This window comes from Xenopus tropicalis, chromosome 7 (assembly GCF_000004195.4).
Source record: "Xenopus tropicalis strain Nigerian chromosome 7, UCB_Xtro_10.0, whole genome shotgun sequence".
NCBI lineage: Eukaryota > Metazoa > Chordata > Amphibia > Anura > Pipidae > Xenopus > Xenopus tropicalis.
In genome coordinates this window covers 130,190,767-130,212,071 of record NC_030683.2, presented here as the reverse complement: position 1 = coordinate 130,212,071, position 21,305 = coordinate 130,190,767, and the positions used below count along the sequence as shown (strand labels likewise).

Here is a 21,305-nt window from a genome sequence, read left to right as displayed (position 1 = left end):
TGCTGTTATTAATGTCTAACCCTCTAACAAACACACACACGTGAGTTCCATTCTGGGGCATCACACCGAGCATGAGAAGGGTGGGAAGCGAATGCCAGAGACTGTGCCTTGGTGCACTGCAAGCCCCTCGCAGCCACAGACCTGTGCCAGACTGCTGAGCTTATATACTGGGATACAGGCTTCTCCCCATTATACAGGGAAAAGTGGGAGAACAGCAGTTAAAAACACCCTTGATAGCCTGACAATGCTTCATTAAAGCAACACTGTCATGGGAAAACATGTTTGTTGCAAAACCCATCAGTTACTAGAGCTTCTGCAGCAGAATCCTGCATTGCAATCTGTTTATCCCATGGGGCTAGCCATATTCTTCATTTCCCAGGGTGCCACAGCCATGTGACCTATGCTCTGATAAACTTCACTCACACTTTACTGCTGCACTGCAAGTTGGAGTAATATGGCTTTAACTGAAAATGAGCATTCATAAAATAAATCCATGGGATGAGGAGGATCATGGGATACCAGGGTGACTTGTAGTCCCTCCCAGTGTGTGTAGCAGGTGTATTGCTCATACTATACCCCTAAGTGCAACATGAAGTTGTTCTTTTCTATTACACTGTTCTGCCAAACAACAACAACAACAACAAAAGAAAAAACAAGCAGGCATTACTAGATGATGTTTCTAGCCGAGTCTAGAACGGAGGAACGGGGGAACTGTGGCTAAAATCCACTGAGCAGCTCAGCCAGTTGTAAATTTATAGCTATACCTGTTTAACAAGGGCTTGATGCATTAACATGCTAATATCTACAGTGTAATTAATTCTCTACCCATATTAGTAATTAGTATTTGCAGGTTGGGATCTATAATCTGAAATGCTTAGGAGTTTTCCCGTATAAGGGACTTTTCCAGTATTTGAAGTAGAGGTATGGGACCTGTTATCCAGAATGCTTGGAACCTGGGGTTTTTGGGATAAGGGATCTTTCTGTAATTTGGATCTCCATAACTTAAGTCTGCTAAAAATCATTTAAATATTCAATAAACCCAACAGGGCTGTTCTGCCCCCAATAAGGGGTAATTATATCTTAGTTGGGATCAAGTACAGGTACTGTTTTATTATTACAGAGAAAAGGGAATCATTTAACCATTAAATAAACCCAATAGGGCTGTTCTGCCCCCAATAAGGGGTAATTATATCTTAGTTGGGATCAAGTACAGGTACTGTTTTATTATTACAGAGAAAAGGGAATCATTTAACCATTAAATAAACCCAATAGGGCTGTTCTGCCCCAATAAGGGGTAATTATATCTTAGTTGGGATCAAGTGCAGGTACTGTTTTATTATTACAGAGAAAAGGGAATCATATAACCATGAAATAAACCCAATAGGGCTGTTCTGCCCCCAATAAGGGGTAATTATATCTTAGTTGGGATCAAGTACAGGTACTGTTTTATTATTACAGAGAAAAGGGAATCATTTAACCATTAAATAAACCCAATAGGGCTGTTCTGCCCCAATAAGGGGTAATTATATCTTAGTTGGGATCAAGTACAGGTACTGTTTTATTATTACAGAGAAAAAGGAAATAATTTTTAAAAATTAGAATTATTTGCTTATTATGGAGTCTGTGGGAGATGACCCTTCCGTAATTCGGAACTTTCTGGATAACGGGTTTCCGGATAAGGGATCCCATACCTGTACTATGTTTTAATGCCAACAGGATTGCTTTGGCTTCAAGTGGTTTAGAGGTCTAGTACAGGATACTATGTTTTTAATGCAGAGAAAAAGCAAAATCAGTTCCAAGGAATAGTTTAAATAGGGAATTATGGGAAATGGCACTGCTATACTGCAGAGCTTTCTCCATAATGAGTTGCCAGATAATAAATCCCATACCTTTACAGATGTGACTCATGCGTTATCTTAGGCTTGGGTCAGGGTCACTACCTTATTAATGCTAATATATAGGGTGTTACATGCCTCCAGTGCCTAAATCTGCCCCCGATAATGTGAAACTCAATGTAAAACCTATAAGTCTATCCAGTTACTGCCATGCAAAAGGGGCCAAGATGTTTAGAAAGCAAAATAGGCACACTAGCAGGGGTGGGTTGGGGTGGGGGGGATAGTGCGCACACTCACTCGTGCATAGAAACAAGAACTTACTAACCGGTCCAAGATCGTTAGGGGTTCAGGGTCAGGACTTTGATGGAGCAAAGAAAAAAAAAAAAGGGGGAAATGTGAAGTCAAACGAGCTAAAGGGGCTCGGAGTTTGAGTGTAGAGACTACCTAACACAAGTGATCCCTCTCCCCGCACCAAGGTGATTTACAACATAAGAGGGGAACCCGCTACTCCCGCACCTTTCAATAACCGTGCCATTGGTCGAGGGCGGAGCGGCCGTCTCTCCATCTGTGGATCCGTTCCCCTGGTTCAGGTTGGGGGGACACACGCTGCTCACCGAGGCAGATGGGAAATCATCAGGGGGTTCGTCAGGCCAACCGAACTGCTCCTTGGTCTTCCCATATATTTTAATAGCGTCGATCATGGTGACTCCAGCGGGATCCACAGAAGCACCAACTGCAACAGGTAACATTGTGTGCGTGAGTGTAATCACATTGCTGTTTCTACATAGCTCAAATTGGAACAGGAATGTCAGTTAAGGTGGCCAATTAGGGATGCACCAAATCCAGGATTCGGCCATTTTCACAGGATTCAAAATCAAATTACAACAACGGACATCTGAGTGAGGACCGTATCAACGAGCCGTTGCAGTTGACTACAAAAAAAATCAAACCTGCCCAATCAACACCTGGCTGATTATCGGTCAGGTACATCGGGGGTCCCCATGTATGGGCAGATGAGCTGCCGATTTGGTCTAAAGGACTCAATTCAGCAGCTTAATGGACATGTCAACCCCCAAAATAATTATTTTGCTTAATAAAAGAAACCATAATTCCAAGCAACTTTCCAATGTGAATTTATTGAAAATTTTTAGTGTAATTGCTATTGAAAGCAGCATTTGCGGAACTCCTGCTTGTTACTTTTTAAATCATGTTGCAAAGGTCAGTCTCCTCCAGCAAGTCAGGTCTGTCAGTCTTATAGCTTGTGTTACATTGTTTTATATGCCAGAGCCCCCAGGGCAGGGAATAGAAACAGACAAACACTGCTTCTAATAGCAATTATATATACAAATAAGTCAGAAACCATTGCTAATGTGTAATGAATGTATATTGCAAAGTTGCTTAGAATTACCTTTTTTTTTTTATTAGGCAAAAAAATTATATTTTGGGTAAACTTGTCCTTGGGTAAATCTGCCCATGTATGGCCACCTTTAGGGAAGTGCTGTGGGAATCGGGGAAATTACATTAGAATAAGTGAGCATCCAAAACTTACTGAATAAGGTTAACTTTTTGTCTGCCTGCAGGGCTTCTTCACGCGTAAAGGGGAAGTCAAACCACCGTGCGCGGCTCAGATTTAACTGCATAGTGCGGCCAAACATCTCAATGTAAGACGGGGCTCGCTCGATGGCCTGGGTCCCAATCTGTAGGCGCATTCCAGTCATAACCATGGTGCTGTTGTTGTTGGTAACTTCAACGGTAAATCCGCCCGGCTGGAAAGGAGAACGTTATCTTTAGTATCAAGTCGTAATGGACCCACGTCCAGTGCCGACCCCCAATGGATTGAAATGTACCCACCTTAGTGTTTGCAACGTACATGCCGGTGGAATTGAGTCGGTGCTTTATCTGCTGTGCGTTGTACAACTGCAAGAGGTCATTGCCTCCAAACTCCACGTCTGTGAGCTGCTGATTGTGCTCGAAGAAATCAATAGGAAAGGTCACCTGGCTGGATGCTCGGGTCACTACAAGAAGCAAAACCAGGTAAGGCCAAGATTAGACACTGAAAACCAACTTATAAAGTACAGGTATGGGATCCCTTATCCGGAAACCCGTTATCCAGAAAGTTCCGATTTACGGAAAGGCCATCTCTCATAAACTTCATTATAAGCAAATAATTCTAATTTTTAAAAATGATTTCCCTTTTCTCTGTAATAATAAAACAGTACCTGTACTTGCTCCCAACTAAGATATAATTACCCCTTATTGGGGGCAGAACAGCCCTATTGGGTTTATTTCATGGTTAAATGATTCCCTTTTCTCTGTAATAATAAAACAGTACCTGTACTTGATCCCAACTAAGATATAATTACCCCTTATTGGGGGCAGAACAGCCCTATTGGGTTTATTTCATGGTTAAATGATTCCCTTTTCTCTGTAATAATAAAACAGTACCTGTACTTGATCCCAACTAAGATATAATTACCCCTTATTGGGGGCAGAACAGCCCTATTGGGTTTATTTCATGGTTAAATGATTCCCTTTTCTCTGTAATAATAAAACAGTACCTGTACTTGATCCCAACTAAGATATAATTACCCCTTATTGGGCAGAACAGCCCTATTGGGTTTATTTCATGGTTAAATGATTCCCTTTTCTCTGTAATAATAAAACAGTACCTGTACTTGATCCCAACTAAGATATAATTACCCCTTATTGGGGGCAGAACAGCCCTATTGGGTTTATTTCATGGTTAAATGATTCCCTTTTCTCTGTAATAATAAAACAGTACCTGTACTTGATCCCAACTAAGATATAATTACCCCTTATTGGGGGCAGAACAGCCCTATTGGGTTTATTTCATGGTTAAATGATTCCCTTTTCTCTGTAATAATAAAACAGTACCTGTACTTGATCCCAACTAAGATATAATTACCCCTTATTGGGGGCAGAACAGCCCTATTGGGTTTATTTCATGGTTAAATGATTCCCTTTTCTCTGTAATAATAAAACAGTACCTGTACTTGATCCCAACTAAGATATAATTACCCCTTATTGGGGGCAGAACAGCCCTATTGGGTTTATTTCATGGTTAAATGATTCCCTTTTCTCTGTAATAATAAAACAGTACCTGTACTTGATCCCAACTAAGATATAATTACCCCTTATTGGGCAGAACAGTCCTATTTGGGTTTATTCAACATGATTTTTAACAGACTTAAGTTATGGAGATCCAAATTACGGAAAGATCCCTTATCCGGAAAACCCCAGGTCCCAAGCATTCTGGATAATAGGTCCCATACTTATATATAGTCCTAGAGGTGCTACTTACTGACGGCGGCAGGCTTGCGTTTCCGGACGGGCTTCAAGATACAAATGCTGCTGCTGGGCTGCAGAGAAGGCTGAAGCCAATAGGATGTGTTCTCTACATTGGCCATATAGATGCGCAAACTTCCATCCTCACACAGAAGGATCATGGTGGTCCTCTGCTGGTCGTTGCTGGCTGTGTGCCGAATGGCCACCATATCCTGAATCTACAAGAAACAGAAAGCAACGGGAGTAAAACGCGTTGGAAACTGAGACGTCACCGTCCCTACATTCTCCCTCTGCTTACCTTGGCTTTAGCCGGCAAAGTCTTAATCTCCTGTATAAGGAAGCTGTCGGGTTTTACCATGACCACGAGAGGAATGCCCGTCGTCTGCTGGACGCAGCACACCAAGCCAGGATGGTTCATTACTTCTGACCACTGGCAAAGGGCCGGAGAGGTCTTACTTCCTCCATTAGAGCTGGGACACAAGCAAGGAAGCTTCATTAAACATACTGATCTAAAGAAAAACTATACCGCCCAAACAATGTAGGGCTCTATAAAAATATATTGCATAAACCAGCTTATATGTAAAACCCTGCTTCATCTAAATAAACCATTTTGATATAAATAAACTTTAGCAGTATGTGCTATTGGGTAATCCTAAATAGGAAACTGCCATTTTAAGAACTAAGGGCCGCCCCCTGGGATCATAGGATTCACAGTGCACACAAACAAGACAAGGCACACATACATGCTAGGCCCCATCAGCCAATGAATGGACAGAGTACTATCTATCTTTTACTCCCACACTACTTCCTGTTACAGTTAGAGCTGCATCACTTCCTGTCCAGCTTCCCAGCCCATCACAAAATGGCGGCTCAGGGCTAAGGATGTAAAAGGGCAATATTTACTGATATATATATATTCCAGTTTGAGGAGATTCTTTAATAGGTCACTTAACATAATATAAACTGTCTGTTGGTTACGTATTCATTCTGGGGGTATAGTTTTCCTTTAACCTGTTAACACCCTACGAACAAAAGGCAGCGCTACCTCTTTATATTAATGGGGAAAAGGCGCAGTATCTCCAAAGTCACTCGGTTAATGGTGGCGGCGAAGGATTTGCCTTGACTGTAACTGAAGAAAAGCATCTGAAGGACGTGAGAGTAATAGACGGACACTCCTCCTCCTGCTACTTGCCCGTTACTGTCCTGTAGGAGATTTATTTAAAAAAAAGGAATAAAGGCAGAAGTTAGTGTCAATAGCTAACAAAAATCGGCACATGAGTAATAGCACATTTCTCTTATCAAAGGTCTAATACGAAGTAGCAGACCCTCCGGTAATTAAATGGGTTGTTTACCTTTAAATTAAACTATAGGATCATGTAGAGAGTGCTATTCAGAGACAATTTGCAATTGGTCTTCATTTTTTATTATTTGCCGTTTTTTTTATTTATTTAGCTTTTTGTTCAGCAGCTCTCCACTGTGGAGCTATCTGGTTGCTAGGGTCTAATTTCACCTAGCAACCAGGCAGTGGTTTCAAAGAGACAGGAATATGAATAGGGGAGGGCCTAAATAGAAAAATAAGTAATACAAAATAAGAATAGTAATAAAATTGCAGCCTCACAATTGTTTTTGGCTGCCGGGGTCAGCGACCCCCAATTGAAAGCTGGAAAGCGTCAGAAGAGAAAGGCAAATAATTCAATGCTAACAAATACAAAATGAAGACCAGTTGAAACGTTGCTAAGAATAGGCCATTCTATAACATACTAAAAGTTAACCCCTGGAAGAGATTAAGCTACAGGTTGTACTTAGAGACCATAGTGACCTGCCTTGACAGGAGAAGCCATATAAGAACCATAGACGCAAAAACGTAGTTCTGATCCGGGTTCTCATTACAAACCTTAAGTTCTTCATGGTTCACTTCCAGAACGTTGGTGACATAAAAGGGCCCGTGCCTGGCGCTGCTGGCCTCCTCCATCAGCTGTGTGTACACATACCCCGCAGAGGACATAATGACGATGATGTTCTTTCCCTCCTCGTTGAAAAGGAACGTGACGTCGCGGATTTTGGAGCTCGGCAGCAGGAAGTAGAACGTTGGACTGAGAGCGTCCGTAGACAAGTCATAAACCTTTAATGAACAGAGAAAGTTGCATCACCCAGCAACAAACCGTAGACTATTCCGACTGAAGATACCAGGGTTACACAAGGTCCGGCCAGAAATTCTAAATTAGGGATGCACCCAATCCACTATTTTCGGATTCGGCCGAACCCTCTACAAAAGATTCGGCCGAATGCCAAACTGAATTTGAATTGCATAGGCAAATTAGGATACGGAAGGGTTAAAGAGTGCTGCGCGCTGAAACGTTTTCAACTTTCCTTGTTTATGCGGAAGTTAAATCCGAATCAACCTGAAAAAGGCAGAATCTTGGCCAAATCCCGAACCGAATCCTGGATTCGGTGCATCCCTATCCCTATTCCACAGCCAGTATGTTTTGCTTTTGCAAGCGAAGCCCCCCCACCCCACACCCCCATATTAGCTACTGAGTTTGTATCTATGGCAGGATTTTGTGTGATGCAGGCTGAATGATTCCATAACCTTTGGTTCCAGTTACAATACAGATACTGGCCCCCTATTTACCTTCACAAAGTCTGCCGTTACAATGGCCAGTTCAGTCTGGGAACCCGGCAACCACACGGCTTTGATGATGAAATTTCCGGTTGCCAACTGAGGATGAAGCACCAAGTGATCGGAGACTGATCCAGAGCTGCTGAATGTCAGTACGTGACAGTCCTAGGGAGGAATACAGAAAGCTTTAGAGCAGTGATCCCTAAACAATGTTGCTCACCACCCCTTTTAAAGGAACAGTAACACCAAAAAATTAAAGAGCTTTAAAGTAATAAAAATATAATGTACTGTGGCCCTGCACTGGTAAAACTGGTGTCTTTGCTACAGTAACACTACTATAATTTATATAATAAGCTGCTGTGTAGCCATGGGGGCAGACATTCAAGCTGGAAAAAAGGAGAAAAGGCACAGGTTATATAGCAGATAAGTTCTGTAGAATAGAATAGTGTTTTATCTGTTATCTGCTATGTGCCTGTGCCTTTTCTCCTTTGAATGGCTGCTTCCATGGCTACATAGCAGCTTATTTATATAAATTATAGTAGACTTTCTGAAGTAAACACACAACTTTTACCAGTGCAGGGCAGCAGCACATTATATTTTAGTTACATTTATACATTTTCGTTTTTTGGTGTTACTGTTCCTTTAATGTTGCTCCCAGTGGCCCATTTTCAAATTTCTGGCTTGGAGGGAAGTTTTGGAAGCATAAAGATACAGATTTACACCAAGCAGAGCCTCCTACAGACTAGCAGTCCACAAGGGGGCTACGAAATAGCCAATCACAACCCTTATTTGCCACCCCCAATGACTTTTTCCATACTTTGTGTGGCTTACCAACACTTTTTGTATCTAAGTGTGGCTCGTGAGTTAAAAAAAAAAACCGTTTGGGGATCCCTCCTTTAGAGTAACCAACCCAAACTGGGCAATAAGTAGCTATCAAACAGAACTCCATGCACTTACCTTAAGGCCACACACAGCCAGGTAATCCTCCTTGCAAGGGTTACCAGTCAAGCTGAGAACAGTGAAGGGAACAGGGGCAGAGGCCAGGCGTGTCAAGGTGAGTTTTCTCTTGCTGGAATCCGCTTGTTTCAGGAGAGCGGAGAGTTGTAGTACTGTAATCTGCAGACAGCAAAATAAATAAATAAATAAATGTGGAAATATTCTATGGCTATTCCTCCTGTTTCTTTAAAGGGGCCGATGGAGTGTGTGTCAGTAATTTCCCTTATTACAGAACAAGTCAGGTGAAGCAGCAACATTCCTCACACAGGGACCAATTAGAAAGGCCCAGAGACCCACGCGTATGTCGCCCCCTCCGGAAGTAACACCCTCCACACTGAGACATATGTGTTCTGGTTATTTCTAAACTCACCCCGGCCCAACAGCCGACGAGCCCTAAGAAACAGAAAAATTATGTACAAAACTCACTTTTCCCTTTTCGTGGCTAACGGCAAGATGCTGGCGCCGACCGTGGGGGGAGGACAGGACGCACATTGCAACTCTGCGCAACACGTGGGCGCTGATCAGTTGCCGGATTGTCTGTCCCTGGTCCCCGCTGTAATTCATTCTCACGTTCTCAAAAGCTCCTTCCTGAGAGCCGAGAGTGGGAACCTAGAGGGGGAAGAAAAAAAAACACAGAAATGTTCATGTACATAAGGACAGTGCTATTAATAACAATCAATATTCTTTTATTTATACACTGATACAGCCATGGTTGGAATCAAACTCAAGATCCTGGTTCTAATGGAGACACTCACTGATGATGGGTAAGGTCTTAGACACCCGAGTCCAGGTCTGGACTGGAATTTAAATTAGGCCTTGGTATAATAAGCATACAATGTCCCAAAGGGCCTAAACCAGTATAATAAGTAGGTAACTGTTTATGGCACTTATAGCAGCCCCTCTGCTATCAGTCCAGACTGCCTTAAGACCCACATAGGAGAGATATATTGGGATACTTAATAGACAAATATATTAAATACAGATACATAAACCATTCCTTGTATAGGCAAAAGGCGTACAGAACAAAAAGATGACTTAAGGTGGCCATACACGGGCCGATTGACCCTGCCGATGTTGGTCCCTTGAACCGATTCGGCAGCTTATTGGCCCGTGTAGGGGCAGCAACGACTGGCCTGTCCGACTGATATCTGACCTGAAATCGGCCAGATATTGATCGGGCAGGTTAAAAAATTCAGTCGGATCGGGGACCACATTAGCTCACTGATGCGGTCCCCGAACAGACTGTGCCCTTAACAGTCATCATAATTCGATCGTTTGGCCCCAGGGCCCAAACGACTGAAATAGCCTAAATTCCCCCGATATCGCCCACCTGTAGGTGGGGATAACGGGAGAAGATCCACTCGCCTGGCAACCTCGCCAGGCGAGCGGATCGTTACGTGTATGGCCACCTTTAGTTCTCCTATCTTTCCTGCAGTTTTAGTAGTTAGCAGGCCATGGTGTAAATGCTGTCTATGCAGAACTTCTTTGGGTGGACTAGATTTGGCCAATGGGATTCTGTGAGTGGGTTAGCATTAACCTATAGGATTCTTACTAGTGACTTTGTGCACCTCATGTCATTTGTAATTGGTATAAAAGCTACAGAAGTTATTCTGTGGGGCTGGATGCTTCCCGAGACTTACAATAAAGCAGCCATTTTCTGCTAAACAACCTTATCTCTGAGTCTTGCTATATAAAATATGGTTCTGGTAGGTAAAATGACCAACACTACACAGCGGTAATTCTAATTATCCAAAGATACCTCAGCCTCCCCAGCGCTTACCATCAGCTGATCGGTCATTTCCACGTTCTTGTCCATAGAGTGTAATTGATCCAAAGCCTGTTGGGCTCGGCTGCTGCTCCCAACGGCAGAAGCCTGCTGGAAGTTGTTTTGGATGGCACCCATCAAGAAGTTTAACATATCCAGAACTAGGGGTGCAAAGGAGACATTAGCCTGGAAAAGAGGGAGAAATACAAATTAGTTACATGTAGTTCCCAGTGGCGGAAACCAAGATCCGACAACTGAAATGCATCTATAGATCCTACAAACACTAGTTATGTGCAGTTCCTAAATCCTCTTTGCTGGGACCTAGTAACCAGTAGATAACTAGGGGAATAGTGGGGGCAAAAAAAAGCTCCCAAAGCTGCTAAACATGGGAAGCAAAAGAGCATCACCAGTGCAGCCAGCAGCCATATTCCTTTCCACTCACCTGACATACGAGTTCCTCTCTGCAACCTTCAATGTTACGGCACAAGCTGCTCCTCTTTGGTTTGTCATCCTCTCCCTTCCCGTCACTGATGGTGACCTTGCCCTTGTCTGTGAGGGCGGAGCCTATGTGGCGGATTGTGCTCTCTGGAAGGCGTGGCTCGTTCTGGAAGGCAGATTCTTTCATGGTGGAGCCAATCCCACTGCTGGGGGTTCTCTTAACAAGAGCCTGTAAGAGGGGAATGGAATAATGATCTTACCGCAACTTCATTTATCTAATGGTTAGCATTAGCAGAAGGAATTTTCAGTCTGGGCAGACATATTCCATGGGATGGCAGGACAATGGTTAAAACGGTCATCAAACCCAGGCCCTCTTGCCCAGCTTTGGGGCAGGGAGATGAGCAGAATTTTTAAATGAGAAGGTAAAATAAGCTTTATCAGAAACACTGCACTGAGTTACTGTCAAAAGATTTCTTTGTCCGTTTTCCTGTGCCAGGGACAAGCAGCTCTCTGCTCTCTCCTGCTCCCTCCTCCCTCAAGAATGCTAAGAACTCACTCCCCCCCCCTTAGGAATGTGGATCTGAGCCAATCAGCAGGAAGCGGACTCACAGTCTAACTAACTGAGCATGTACACCGGTCTTGGTGCAGGAGTGAGGCATTATGGGAACATTCTTTACACAGCTCAGCGTTTTTAATTCCTGTTTGGCTTCTGATCAGCTGAATGGGAGAAATATGGGGAGACTTAAGGGCACTATTGAGAGAACTGAAGGTATGCCTGCAGCTTGAGATTAACTCTTTATTAGCCATTCCTTCTCCTTTAAAGGGGTAGTTCACCTTTATATTAAATTTTAGTATGGTGTAGACATCAATGTCCTGAGACAATCTGCAATTGGTTATTTAGCAGCTCTCCAATTTGATATTTTAGCAGCTACCTGGCTGCTAGAGTCTTATTTACCCTAATAACCAGGCAGTGGTTTGAATGAGAGACGGGAATGTGAATAAGAGAGGGTCTGCGTAAAAGAATAAGTAAGAAAAAGTAACTAACAAAACAATAACAAAATTAAAACCTCACAGAGCAATAGTTTTAGGCTGCCGGGGTCAGCGACCCCCATTTGAAAGCTGAAAAGAGGCAGAAGAGGAAAGCAAATTTAACCACTATAAATAATGAAAACCAATTGCAAAGTTGCTGGGAATGGGGTATGCTATAACATAGTAAAAGTTAGGTTGATGAACCACCCCTTTAACTGTACTCACAAGAAGGGCTAACTGTTCATTTAAAAACTTACCAGGCAGCTGCCATCTTCCTTTGCACCACAGTCACAGAAAAAGGAGCCGTATTTGGCGTAGGAAATCTCATGATCCTTGTGGCATACTTTAGCGCACACCGTACACACTCCCACGCCATCCACCATTCTGCATGTGTGGCAGTGATACCTAGAAAGAGAAAAAAAAAAAATTTATATTGTGTATATATTATATATATATATATATATAATTTTTTTTTTTCCCTGCCAAACCCCATCCCTAATCATAAGGAAAATGTTCCACATTATAGAAATAGGCATCAGCTTCAGCTCTGATATAAACAGGATGATAACGTTCATTCAGACCCATGGAATAAGACCATAAAGGATTAAAGGCCAAGTACTCACCAATGCTGATTCATGAACTCCTTCTGGGTAATCGTAAATGTGCAAAGTTTATTGCACAAGGAATCTTCATCCTACAAATAAGTTTATGAAACAAAAAAAGAAATACTTAAGCAGGGATTACCCAAACTGGGAGCCATGAAAACATATGCACTGAATACAGCGAGGATTCCCTGCAACTTGCCCTGATTTGTGGGCTGTCCCTACTGAGGTCACTGACATGGTTCAGGGGCAGATGTGGGAAGTCTGGTTAAAAGAGACATTGGATAAAAGGAAAAAAAAACTAATTTTGTAGGCAATTATGAATAATATATGGTGCTGGTTTTACTTAGGGCTAGAAATTAATCTTATCTGTAAAAATTGCCCCTTTATTGGAGCTCGCTATAGATCCTCTCAGGTCCCTGTCTGTGTTTCAAATGAGGGGTGGGCGTGTCCTAACCAGAAGCACAGTAGGAGAGCCAATCACAGCCCTGCAGTCACAAGCACAGACAGGCTTCAGTTCCCTATCAGGTCAGCCTAGTTGCCGATTGGTTCCTACAACATCTGATGTGCTCATACAGACTGGAATCATACACTGGCATTACATAAACAAAACTGTGTCCCTATTTATTTATGTTTTTTGGAAGTGAGCTGCAGAGAATGTATCTGGGGGGGGTAACAAGGTGCATATTTGGTGGCAGTAAAAGGGTTAAAGGGGCAGAAGATCATGTACTTACAGAGTCCTCAGCCTGAGAGTCATCTTCTTCTACTGCCAACTCCTCTACCCAATCAGAATCCACCTCTATTGCTCGCTCCTCCCCATCAACAGGGGGGTGGCTGTGCCCGTGTCCCGAGCTGTGACTCAAGGCATTGGTGACATCGGCCAGATACGCCACAATGTGACACGTGCACTCCAGGATGGTTACATGCTGAAAGGGAAAATCAGCTTAGTGATGCCAGATGGATCTTGAATAGATCACTTAACATAATATAAACTGTTGGTTACGTATTCATTCTGGGGGTATAGTTTTCCTTTAAATCTGGAGACATGCCGAATGCTTACCTTCCCCTGCATCACGTTGTTGTTCATTTTCTCCACAACATTTTTCTGTGAAAGGTACTTCTTACTGCAAGAAAAGAGGAGTTTCAGCAAATGTATCCACAGACAGGGCATAGATAGAGTGGGTACAAGTGTTCCAGTTCTAGGCACCCATAGAAAGAAGCTACTTTCTCCCAAACCTAAAAGCCCTTATAAACTGGTCCCACAAAAACCCACAGCAGACTATGTAAATGTTAATTTCCTTGCTCACCATCGGGACAACCAATCCATGGCGGCTCTGTGCAGCTGTAGATGTCCAGCCCCTTGTCCAGCACTAGCCAAAGTAGCCATGACCACTATCAGCTCCGGGAAGCCTGTTCCATCGCCGTTAGCAAGAAGGTCGGTGGCCATGGGTATGAGGGTGCTGAGCAGCACTGTGCAAACGCCTTCTCCTACTTGGCTGTAGGATAAAACAAAAGATTACCACAAAGGATGAGACTGCTGAACTACAATTCCCAGCCGCGATTCCAGAAGGATTGGGGTTCTAGATAATCATAGTGTTATTACCTGTTCTCTCGCACAATGTAAGCAGTCAGCAGTTGCAGTAACTGACGGTTCTCTTGCACAATTTCTGATTGGTCTGAGTCCTTGGGTGGTGCTGCAGTCATACGGATGAGCCAGGACTGTAAGCGAGGTGGCTCCACGCAGGCGAGCTGGGCCAGTGTTCCACAGAGACGCAGAAGGCTGGGATTGGGGCTCTTCTCAGCTGCATAGAGACAAAAGCACGGGTTACACAGTGGCTCTACAAATATAGAGTGGCTCTTCTGAGTGGTATCATAGCTCCTTTTTTGCCAGTTGTTACTCAATAACTTGCAGTGTTTCATGTGTGATAAAAATACTTTATACTCACTTAATTGGAAGAGCTTGGTAAAGAACTTCAGGACTTTGTTACAGAATCTGGCTGAAAGGGCCTCATTTGCAGTGGCCATCATGATCTGCACCAGTTCTCCCCTGCAAGAAACCAAAGAGATACAGAGTAAGCAAGAGATGACAGCATGACGGTGAAGACACACTGAGCTACTAGTAGCAGCTACTTTTTCCCTGCTACTAAACCCCAGAAAATAAAAAGGCACACTGACAGGGCTTCAAAGGCACAAAATACTTATGGGGTAAGGAGAATAAAATAGAAGAGCTAGATGAGTAGGGAACAGGGGGTAACGTGGCTATAGCACCACTCAGGATCAGGGTAGACAGATGCCTATCAGAATTAAGGTGGCCATACACGGGCAGATTGTAGCTGTCGATATTTGTCCCTTAGACCAATTCGACAGCTTATCGGCCCGTGTAGGGGCACAAACGACAGGCCTGCCCGACCAACATCTGGTCTGAAATCGGGCAAATTAAAAAATTTAGTCCAATCTGAGCGGGGACCGCACCGGCTCGTTGAAACGGCCCCCGAACCGACTGCGCCTATTACTGGAGTTCTAATTCGATCGTTTGGCCGCAGTGCCAAACAGCCAAATTAGCCTGAATTCACCCGATATCGGGAGAAGATCCGCTCGCTTGGTGACCTCGCCAGGTGAGCACATCTTAACGTGTATGGCCCTGTTAAAGGAGAAGGAAAGGCTAAGTCACTTGGGGGTGCCAAAATGTTAGGCACCCCCAAGTGACTTAGATCGCTCACCTCATACCCCGGGCTGGTGCCACTGTACGGAGAGAACAGCACCAGCCCGGGGTAGCAGCGAGCGCTTCCTCCTTCCTGTAGCGCCGCGCGCGCATGCGCAGTAGAGTGAAAAGCCGAACTTAAAAAACAAAGTCGGCTTTTTACTCTACTGTGCATGCGCCGGCCGACGGATTTCGCCCGGAGAAGAGAGAGGAAGGAGGAAGCGCTTCCTACAGGTACCCTGGGCTGGTGCTTTTTTCTCCTAACAGGGGCACCAGCCCAGGGTACAAGGTAAGCGATCTAAGTCACTTGGGGGTGCTTAACATTTTGGCACCCCCAAGTGCCTTAGCCTTTCCTTCTCCTTTAAGCTCTTTCCCGATTCGTTCACATTGACCCTGCCACTACCAGCTCCAATCACGCCAGTTCAATAACATCAGGTTGTGCTCCCTGTTTTATAATCCAGTTACAGCCCCGGCACAAGTCCCATCCCCATCAACTATTACCTGTCAGTAAAGAATTCCTCCATTGCTTTGCGGGCTTGGCTGCTTTCTAGTTGCTTCTCCAAGTGTTGCAGACACTCCTCTAAAATGGATTCGTCGAGACCACTGGGAAGTCCAGAACAACAGAAGTGATCAGTGGAAGGTTCATATTATGGGATCCCAGAGCCCCGTTAACAAATCTATAAAAAAAAAACCTCACCTTGCTGGGTCGGAGTAGTTGGCCAGGATATTGTAACAGCCGGTGATAAGTTTCTCATACACCTTGGAGAGGAATTCATCGGACTCTGCGGGGCCCAGAACCCGCTCCAGGGAGTTACTGCAAAACACAGCCACGCTCTCTGTGCTGCTCTCCAGGAGAAGGGGGAGCAGGGATTGTACGAGCTGCCGTGAATTCAGATCCTCAGGGCACCATCTGAAACGGAAAAGTCATTAGAAGTTAAAGGGGAACTAAACCCTGTGGCCAAACGTTACCCAGCTGTTGCTGGACTACAAATCCCAGAATAATGTAACATATAATGAAGGGGGAGGCATGCTGGGAGCTGTAGTCCAGCAACATCAGGGCTGTATTCTTAAAGCAATATTGCCCAATAAAACTGCATTAAAATGCAAGAAATCCCCCAATGAGAATCCCAGCTGATGTGAGTAAATCCGGCTCCCTGTTCTCTGTTCCTGCAATTGGAGTTGGGAGCAATAAGCACAGTTTCCCAACTTGCCGTACAGGGATCTCTAACAGCACTTACACTATCAGATCCCCGGTGAGCCTGACCAGCGACAGGAGAACGTGCTTAAGGGAGGCAGCGAGAGACAGGGCCGGGCTGCACAGGGTACCCAGGTGAGCCGCTTGTACAGCGCCGATATAGCTCTCCGAGGGAATCGTGTCATTGGCGAAGGCGTTACGCTGCAAGACAAACATACTGTCAGTATGAGAAGCTAGTATTTAGTATTATGTAGAGCATGCTATTCTGAGACAATTTGCAATTGGTCATCATTTTATTGAATATATATTTATATACTATTTAGGCCTTTTGTTCAGCAGCTCTCCAGTGTGGAATTTCAGCAGCTGGTTGCTAGGGTCCAATTTAACCTAGCAACCAGGCAGCGATTTGAAAAGGAGGCAGGAATAAAAAAAAAAGGAGAGGGCCTAAAAAAAAAAAAAAAAAAAAAAAAAAAAAGATAAGGAATAAAATAACAATAACAATAAAACTGGAGCCTCACAGAGCAATTTTTTTTCTGGCTGCCGGGGTCTGCAACCCCCATCTGAAAGCTGGAAAGCATCAGAAGAGGAAGGCAAATAATTAATAAAAACTATACAAAATAATAAATGAAGACCAGTTGAAAAGTTGCTAAGAATAGGCCATTCTTTAACATACTAAACGTTAACCTTAAGGTAAACCACCCCTTTAAGCTCCTTCAGCCTTGAGTTTACATTTAAAAAGAGCCTGACCTGATCAGGGTCCCAGGGGCCCCAACCTCCCCCCCAACCCCAAGGGGCCCCCACTGCCCACCCAACTCTCTCCCCAAGCGATGGGGGGAGGGAGATCTTTAGGCAGGGGAGCGCCGTGGGGATCGGGTCTGGGCTGACAGGTGCCAATAGGGCCACGTACCCACTAGGTTTTTCCCCAGTCCGACCCTGGACCCAATTATGAAATCTAGGACTCTAAAGAGTGCCTGAAGTTGGGTTCCAGCCCACTCCCCTATGGGAGTCCCTAAAACGCTTACTGAGCCTGTTCAGCCATCTTGCTCCTGAGTGCTTTGTAATAGTCACTACTGACACTGAAGCAAACGAGGCCAATAACCATCTTCCATTCCCCCCAAAACTAGATATATGAAGCAGTTTTTCCACTTACCCACGAGCCAATGCTGGGAAATTCGTTAGTGTAGATGTTATTCCAAGACTCGCACACAGACTGCACGGCAGTCGGAAGATTCTGCACCAGGATTGGGCCTGGGATGGGGAAAGCAGATTTTAGTTTATTAGTAGATATAAAATAAAGGGCAACTCACTTTCAGCTGATGAACAAAGGGGGCTGCCAAGCTACTGCTCTTAAAAGGGGACCTGTCACCCAGACATAAAAAAGCTGTATAATAAAAGTTCTTTTCAAATTAAACATAAAACACAAATTACTTTTATTTTATTAACATATCCATTGCCATTATACAGGCAGTAAAAATCCTAGCTGTCAATATTATCTTGCCTGACCCTCTTTTTTTGTGGGTTTTTAGTTAATTCCCTTTTTCTTCAGCAGCTCTCTAATTTGGTATTTTAGCATCTGGTTGCTAGGGTCTTGTTTACCTTAGTAACCAGGCAATGGTTAGAATAAGAGACTGGAATATGAATTGGAGAGAAGCTGAATATGGACAATAAGGAATAAACAGTAACAATAGCAGTAAAATTGTAGCCTCGGAAAGCAAAAAGATTTTGACCCCCATTTCAAAGCTGAAAAGATGTTAAAGAGGAAGGCAAATATTTAAAAAAAATTTAACAAATAAACGAAGACCAATTGCAAAGTTGCTAAGAATAGGACATTCTATAACATACTAAAAGTTAATTTAAAGATATATATATCTTTATATACACATACATATATATAACCTGCCTAACTGCTAGTTGATCCAGAGGAAGGCAAAAAACCCCATCTGAAGCCTATAATTTGCCCCAGGGGGGAAAAAATTCCTTCCTGACTCCAAGATGGCAATCGGGCCAGAACCTGGATCAACTTGTACTCGGAACTCTCTCCCATAACCCTGTATTCCCTCACTTTCTAAAAAGCCATCCATGTCTAATAGTTGCATTTGCTTGCTCATTACCCAGAGTGTTAGCCTTGCACATTGCAGAGCCAACTGAAAGCACAGCAGCATATCCCAGCAGCTTCTGCTCGTCGGATCCTTCCTCGGGGAGGTTCTGCAGCAGGTAGCACCGTGTGAGAGATGCATACATATCCAGGAGCTGTAAGGCAGCAGGCAGGAGGTTCTTGGCTACTTGCGAGGTTTTTTGTGGGTCGGTCTCGGTTGAGAGCCTGGAGAAATGCTCATCCAGAGACACCTGCACCTTGCAGATCACGGCGTCCAGTGTATAAATGCACTGCAAGTTGGGCCCCTGGCGCAGCTGCTCAAATGTGTAAGTGCCGGTGCTGCAGTATGTGGAAATCTGTCAGAGAGCAAATCATTAGTCAGTAATGGCAATACACTAAACACAACAGAACCTAAGATTCAATTTGCTCCGGCCATATAACTACTGTAAGCCACACCTCTGCACCCTTAAACCCAAGAGCTAGGGAAGAGGTCTGTTTCATATATTCTGTCTTTAAAGGGACACCGCCATGGTGCTTTTAATTTCTAAATGACACTGTTACACAGCAAATAATTCCCTCTGTTGAACCAACAAATGTATTTGTAGCTGTAATATTGGTGTGTAAGCGACATCTCAGTGCCTTGTGCCTGAGTCTGAGCTTTCAGCCAGCGCTACACATTAGAACTGCTTTCAGCTAACCTATTGTTTCTCCTACTCCCATGTAACTGGAGGAGTCCCAAGCTGGACTTGGATCCCTTACTATTGAGTGCTATTCTGATACCTACTGGGAGCTGCTATCTTGCTCCTTTCCCATTGTTCTGCTGATCAACTAAATGTCATGTTCTTTTCATTGCCAAGTCCTGGCCAGTGCTTATCCATCCAAAAAGCAATAAAAAAGTTCATACTCTTGTGTGTGAGTCCCGGATCCCACTATGCCAGTCACGCTTTACCTGTTTGGCGATGTATTCCTCTGCCACCTCCACGTCGTATTTAATGGAGTTGCATTTGGCCGACGTTTGCTCAATCGATGTAGCAGCCAGCTCAGGCTTCATGCCCTGTTTTGCAAGATGATCCTGTACGAAGTACAAAAATTATACTGTGCTGAAAAGGACTTGAATAAGCCATAACTACCTGAGACTAGATCCTACCTGCTGTGCAGTTTCTCAGAATACAATATATCCTGGTATCTCTGGTTCTGAGGCCCCCTCTGCCCTACCCCATTGTGCCGGCCGAATTAGACAAAGGCAGAAAAAGCAGACACCGCTCACCTTGATCCACTGCTGGTATGAAGAGACTCGGAGGCGGGAGGCCCAGCGCAGGGTGTGCAGGATTTCACATTCAGTAGAAGCGGCCCCATTTAGGGAGAGCTGTTTGATGTAGCCCTTGGATGGAGGTAAAATTCCCAGTATTCTCCACAGTATCAGGAAGTGATATTGCAGTGCACAAGCCTCCTGGCAAAGAGAAAAACACATGGTGTTACAGCTAGCCATATTAGCCAAGAGTAACAGCTACTGAAGCCCCAAGAGTTCTGCCTATGCCTCTACCTTAATCAATCCCTACCAGTATTGGCCCCCCGCACCCCTTCAGTTGACCCCATTGCCCGCACAAACTCCCTGCCCGCCCACCCACGCATGCATGCATGCATATCTGATACTTATCTAGGCGAGTTCGGAGGAGGGAAGACAGCAGGGGGAGCCCTTGCAGGGATCAGGTCTGGGTCAGCCGGGCCCACTGGGTTTTTTTTTACCCAGTGTCACGCTGGCCCAGCCCAACCCTGGCTATCTGGTAGACCCTATGTGGACTGGATGCCTATAGGAGGTTCTGTTTGGCAGTATATGTATTTTTTATGCAACCAAAGCTAGCCAGAAATTTAAAAATGGGCATTAAGCTGCATGTAGTTGTCTTGTTGCTTGAATCTGTCTGGAGACATACAAAACCTTCAATATTATACCCAATTTAAAAAAAACAAACCAAAAAGCTATTAATTCCCCTGACCTGGATTCTTTCTTATATGCAATAAAATACCCAAAAGACCACAGGATACACAGCCCATACCAGGGGTGTAATATTTTTGTTTTCATTCCGTCGCACTGTATCAAACTGCGATCCGGCAGCGAGCAAGGAAATTAAGGACGAGTACAGGTCGTCGTACTTTATGGTTCTGGAGAACAAGACTTCGCACACCTTGGGAGAGAGAGGGAAAGTGGGAGTCAGCTGGCTTCCATAGAACATGGATATATGTATAGAAGGCGGTGTATATGGCAGTGTTCCCTTACTGTGCTGTCCAGCCGATGAAGGTCATCCTCTGAAGCTTCCTGGGACAGAATGCTATAGAAGCGCGGCTGTGGGGCAGCATCTAGCAAACAAATAAAATAAGAATATGAACTAGCACCTCTGCTTGGCTTACTTACATTCTGCTAGGACCTGCTCATAAGATCGCTGAAAGTACCCCCAGGGCAATTCACACATACATACTTTCCTCAATCTAGAACAAAACTACGGTACTTTCTAAACAAGCTTCTGGATACTATATGCAACCTTTTTCCCGATATACATTTTTTCCCACCTGCAGAACAGTGTTTCGTCCAGTTTTCTTCAACTTCTTTAAAACCATGGTATAGAGGAGAGGTGCGAGTGGTACTGTCCTGAGACGTTCCGGAGCCAAAAGGTGGAGTCAGAAGGTTATGTTGCACCTAGAAAGCAAAAGGAGGAGGTGGTTGTTTG

General features: G+C 44.2%; 1 protein-coding gene across 15 annotated transcripts in view; it reads right to left on the bottom strand.

Annotated features, from left to right (window-relative positions):
* The window catches only part of ubr4 (ubiquitin protein ligase E3 component n-recognin 4), a 74,956-nt gene that overhangs the window by 39,934 nt on the left and 13,717 nt on the right, over window positions 1–21,305 (bottom strand). For 12 of the 15 annotated variants that reach the window (XM_031905467.1, XM_031905471.1, XM_031905472.1 and 9 more), the window contains exons 20-49: window positions 21,148–21,274; window positions 20,858–20,937; window positions 20,637–20,765; window positions 19,850–20,032; window positions 19,532–19,654; window positions 18,599–18,938; window positions 17,638–17,735; window positions 16,531–16,688; window positions 15,990–16,202; window positions 15,794–15,895; window positions 14,538–14,638; window positions 14,195–14,393; window positions 13,899–14,087; window positions 13,652–13,715; window positions 13,326–13,517; window positions 12,613–12,683; window positions 12,247–12,394; window positions 10,965–11,189; window positions 10,538–10,708; window positions 9,184–9,366; window positions 8,719–8,877; window positions 7,774–7,926; window positions 7,036–7,263; window positions 6,187–6,344; window positions 5,440–5,611; window positions 5,158–5,359; window positions 3,687–3,850; window positions 3,385–3,601; window positions 2,352–2,568; window positions 2,161–2,193 (exon numbers count right to left, since the gene is read on the bottom strand). In XM_031905467.1, coding sequence (XP_031761327.1) covers window positions 2,161–2,193; window positions 2,352–2,568; window positions 3,385–3,601; window positions 3,687–3,850; window positions 5,158–5,359; window positions 5,440–5,611; window positions 6,187–6,344; window positions 7,036–7,263; window positions 7,774–7,926; window positions 8,719–8,877; window positions 9,184–9,366; window positions 10,538–10,708; window positions 10,965–11,189; window positions 12,247–12,394; window positions 12,613–12,683; window positions 13,326–13,517; window positions 13,652–13,715; window positions 13,899–14,087; window positions 14,195–14,393; window positions 14,538–14,638; window positions 15,794–15,895; window positions 15,990–16,202; window positions 16,531–16,688; window positions 17,638–17,735; window positions 18,599–18,938; window positions 19,532–19,654; window positions 19,850–20,032; window positions 20,637–20,765; window positions 20,858–20,937; window positions 21,148–21,274 — 4,799 coding nt within the window. The remainder of the gene's footprint in view (window positions 1–2,160; window positions 2,194–2,351; window positions 2,569–3,384; window positions 3,602–3,686; window positions 3,851–5,157; window positions 5,360–5,439; window positions 5,612–6,186; window positions 6,345–7,035; window positions 7,264–7,773; window positions 7,927–8,718; window positions 8,878–9,183; window positions 9,367–10,537; window positions 10,709–10,964; window positions 11,190–12,246; window positions 12,395–12,612; window positions 12,684–13,325; window positions 13,518–13,651; window positions 13,716–13,898; window positions 14,088–14,194; window positions 14,394–14,537; window positions 14,639–15,793; window positions 15,896–15,989; window positions 16,203–16,530; window positions 16,689–17,637; window positions 17,736–18,598; window positions 18,939–19,531; window positions 19,655–19,849; window positions 20,033–20,636; window positions 20,766–20,857; window positions 20,938–21,147; window positions 21,275–21,305) is intronic. The other 3 variants (XM_031905476.1, XM_031905480.1, XM_031905481.1) reach the window with 1 other exon arrangement.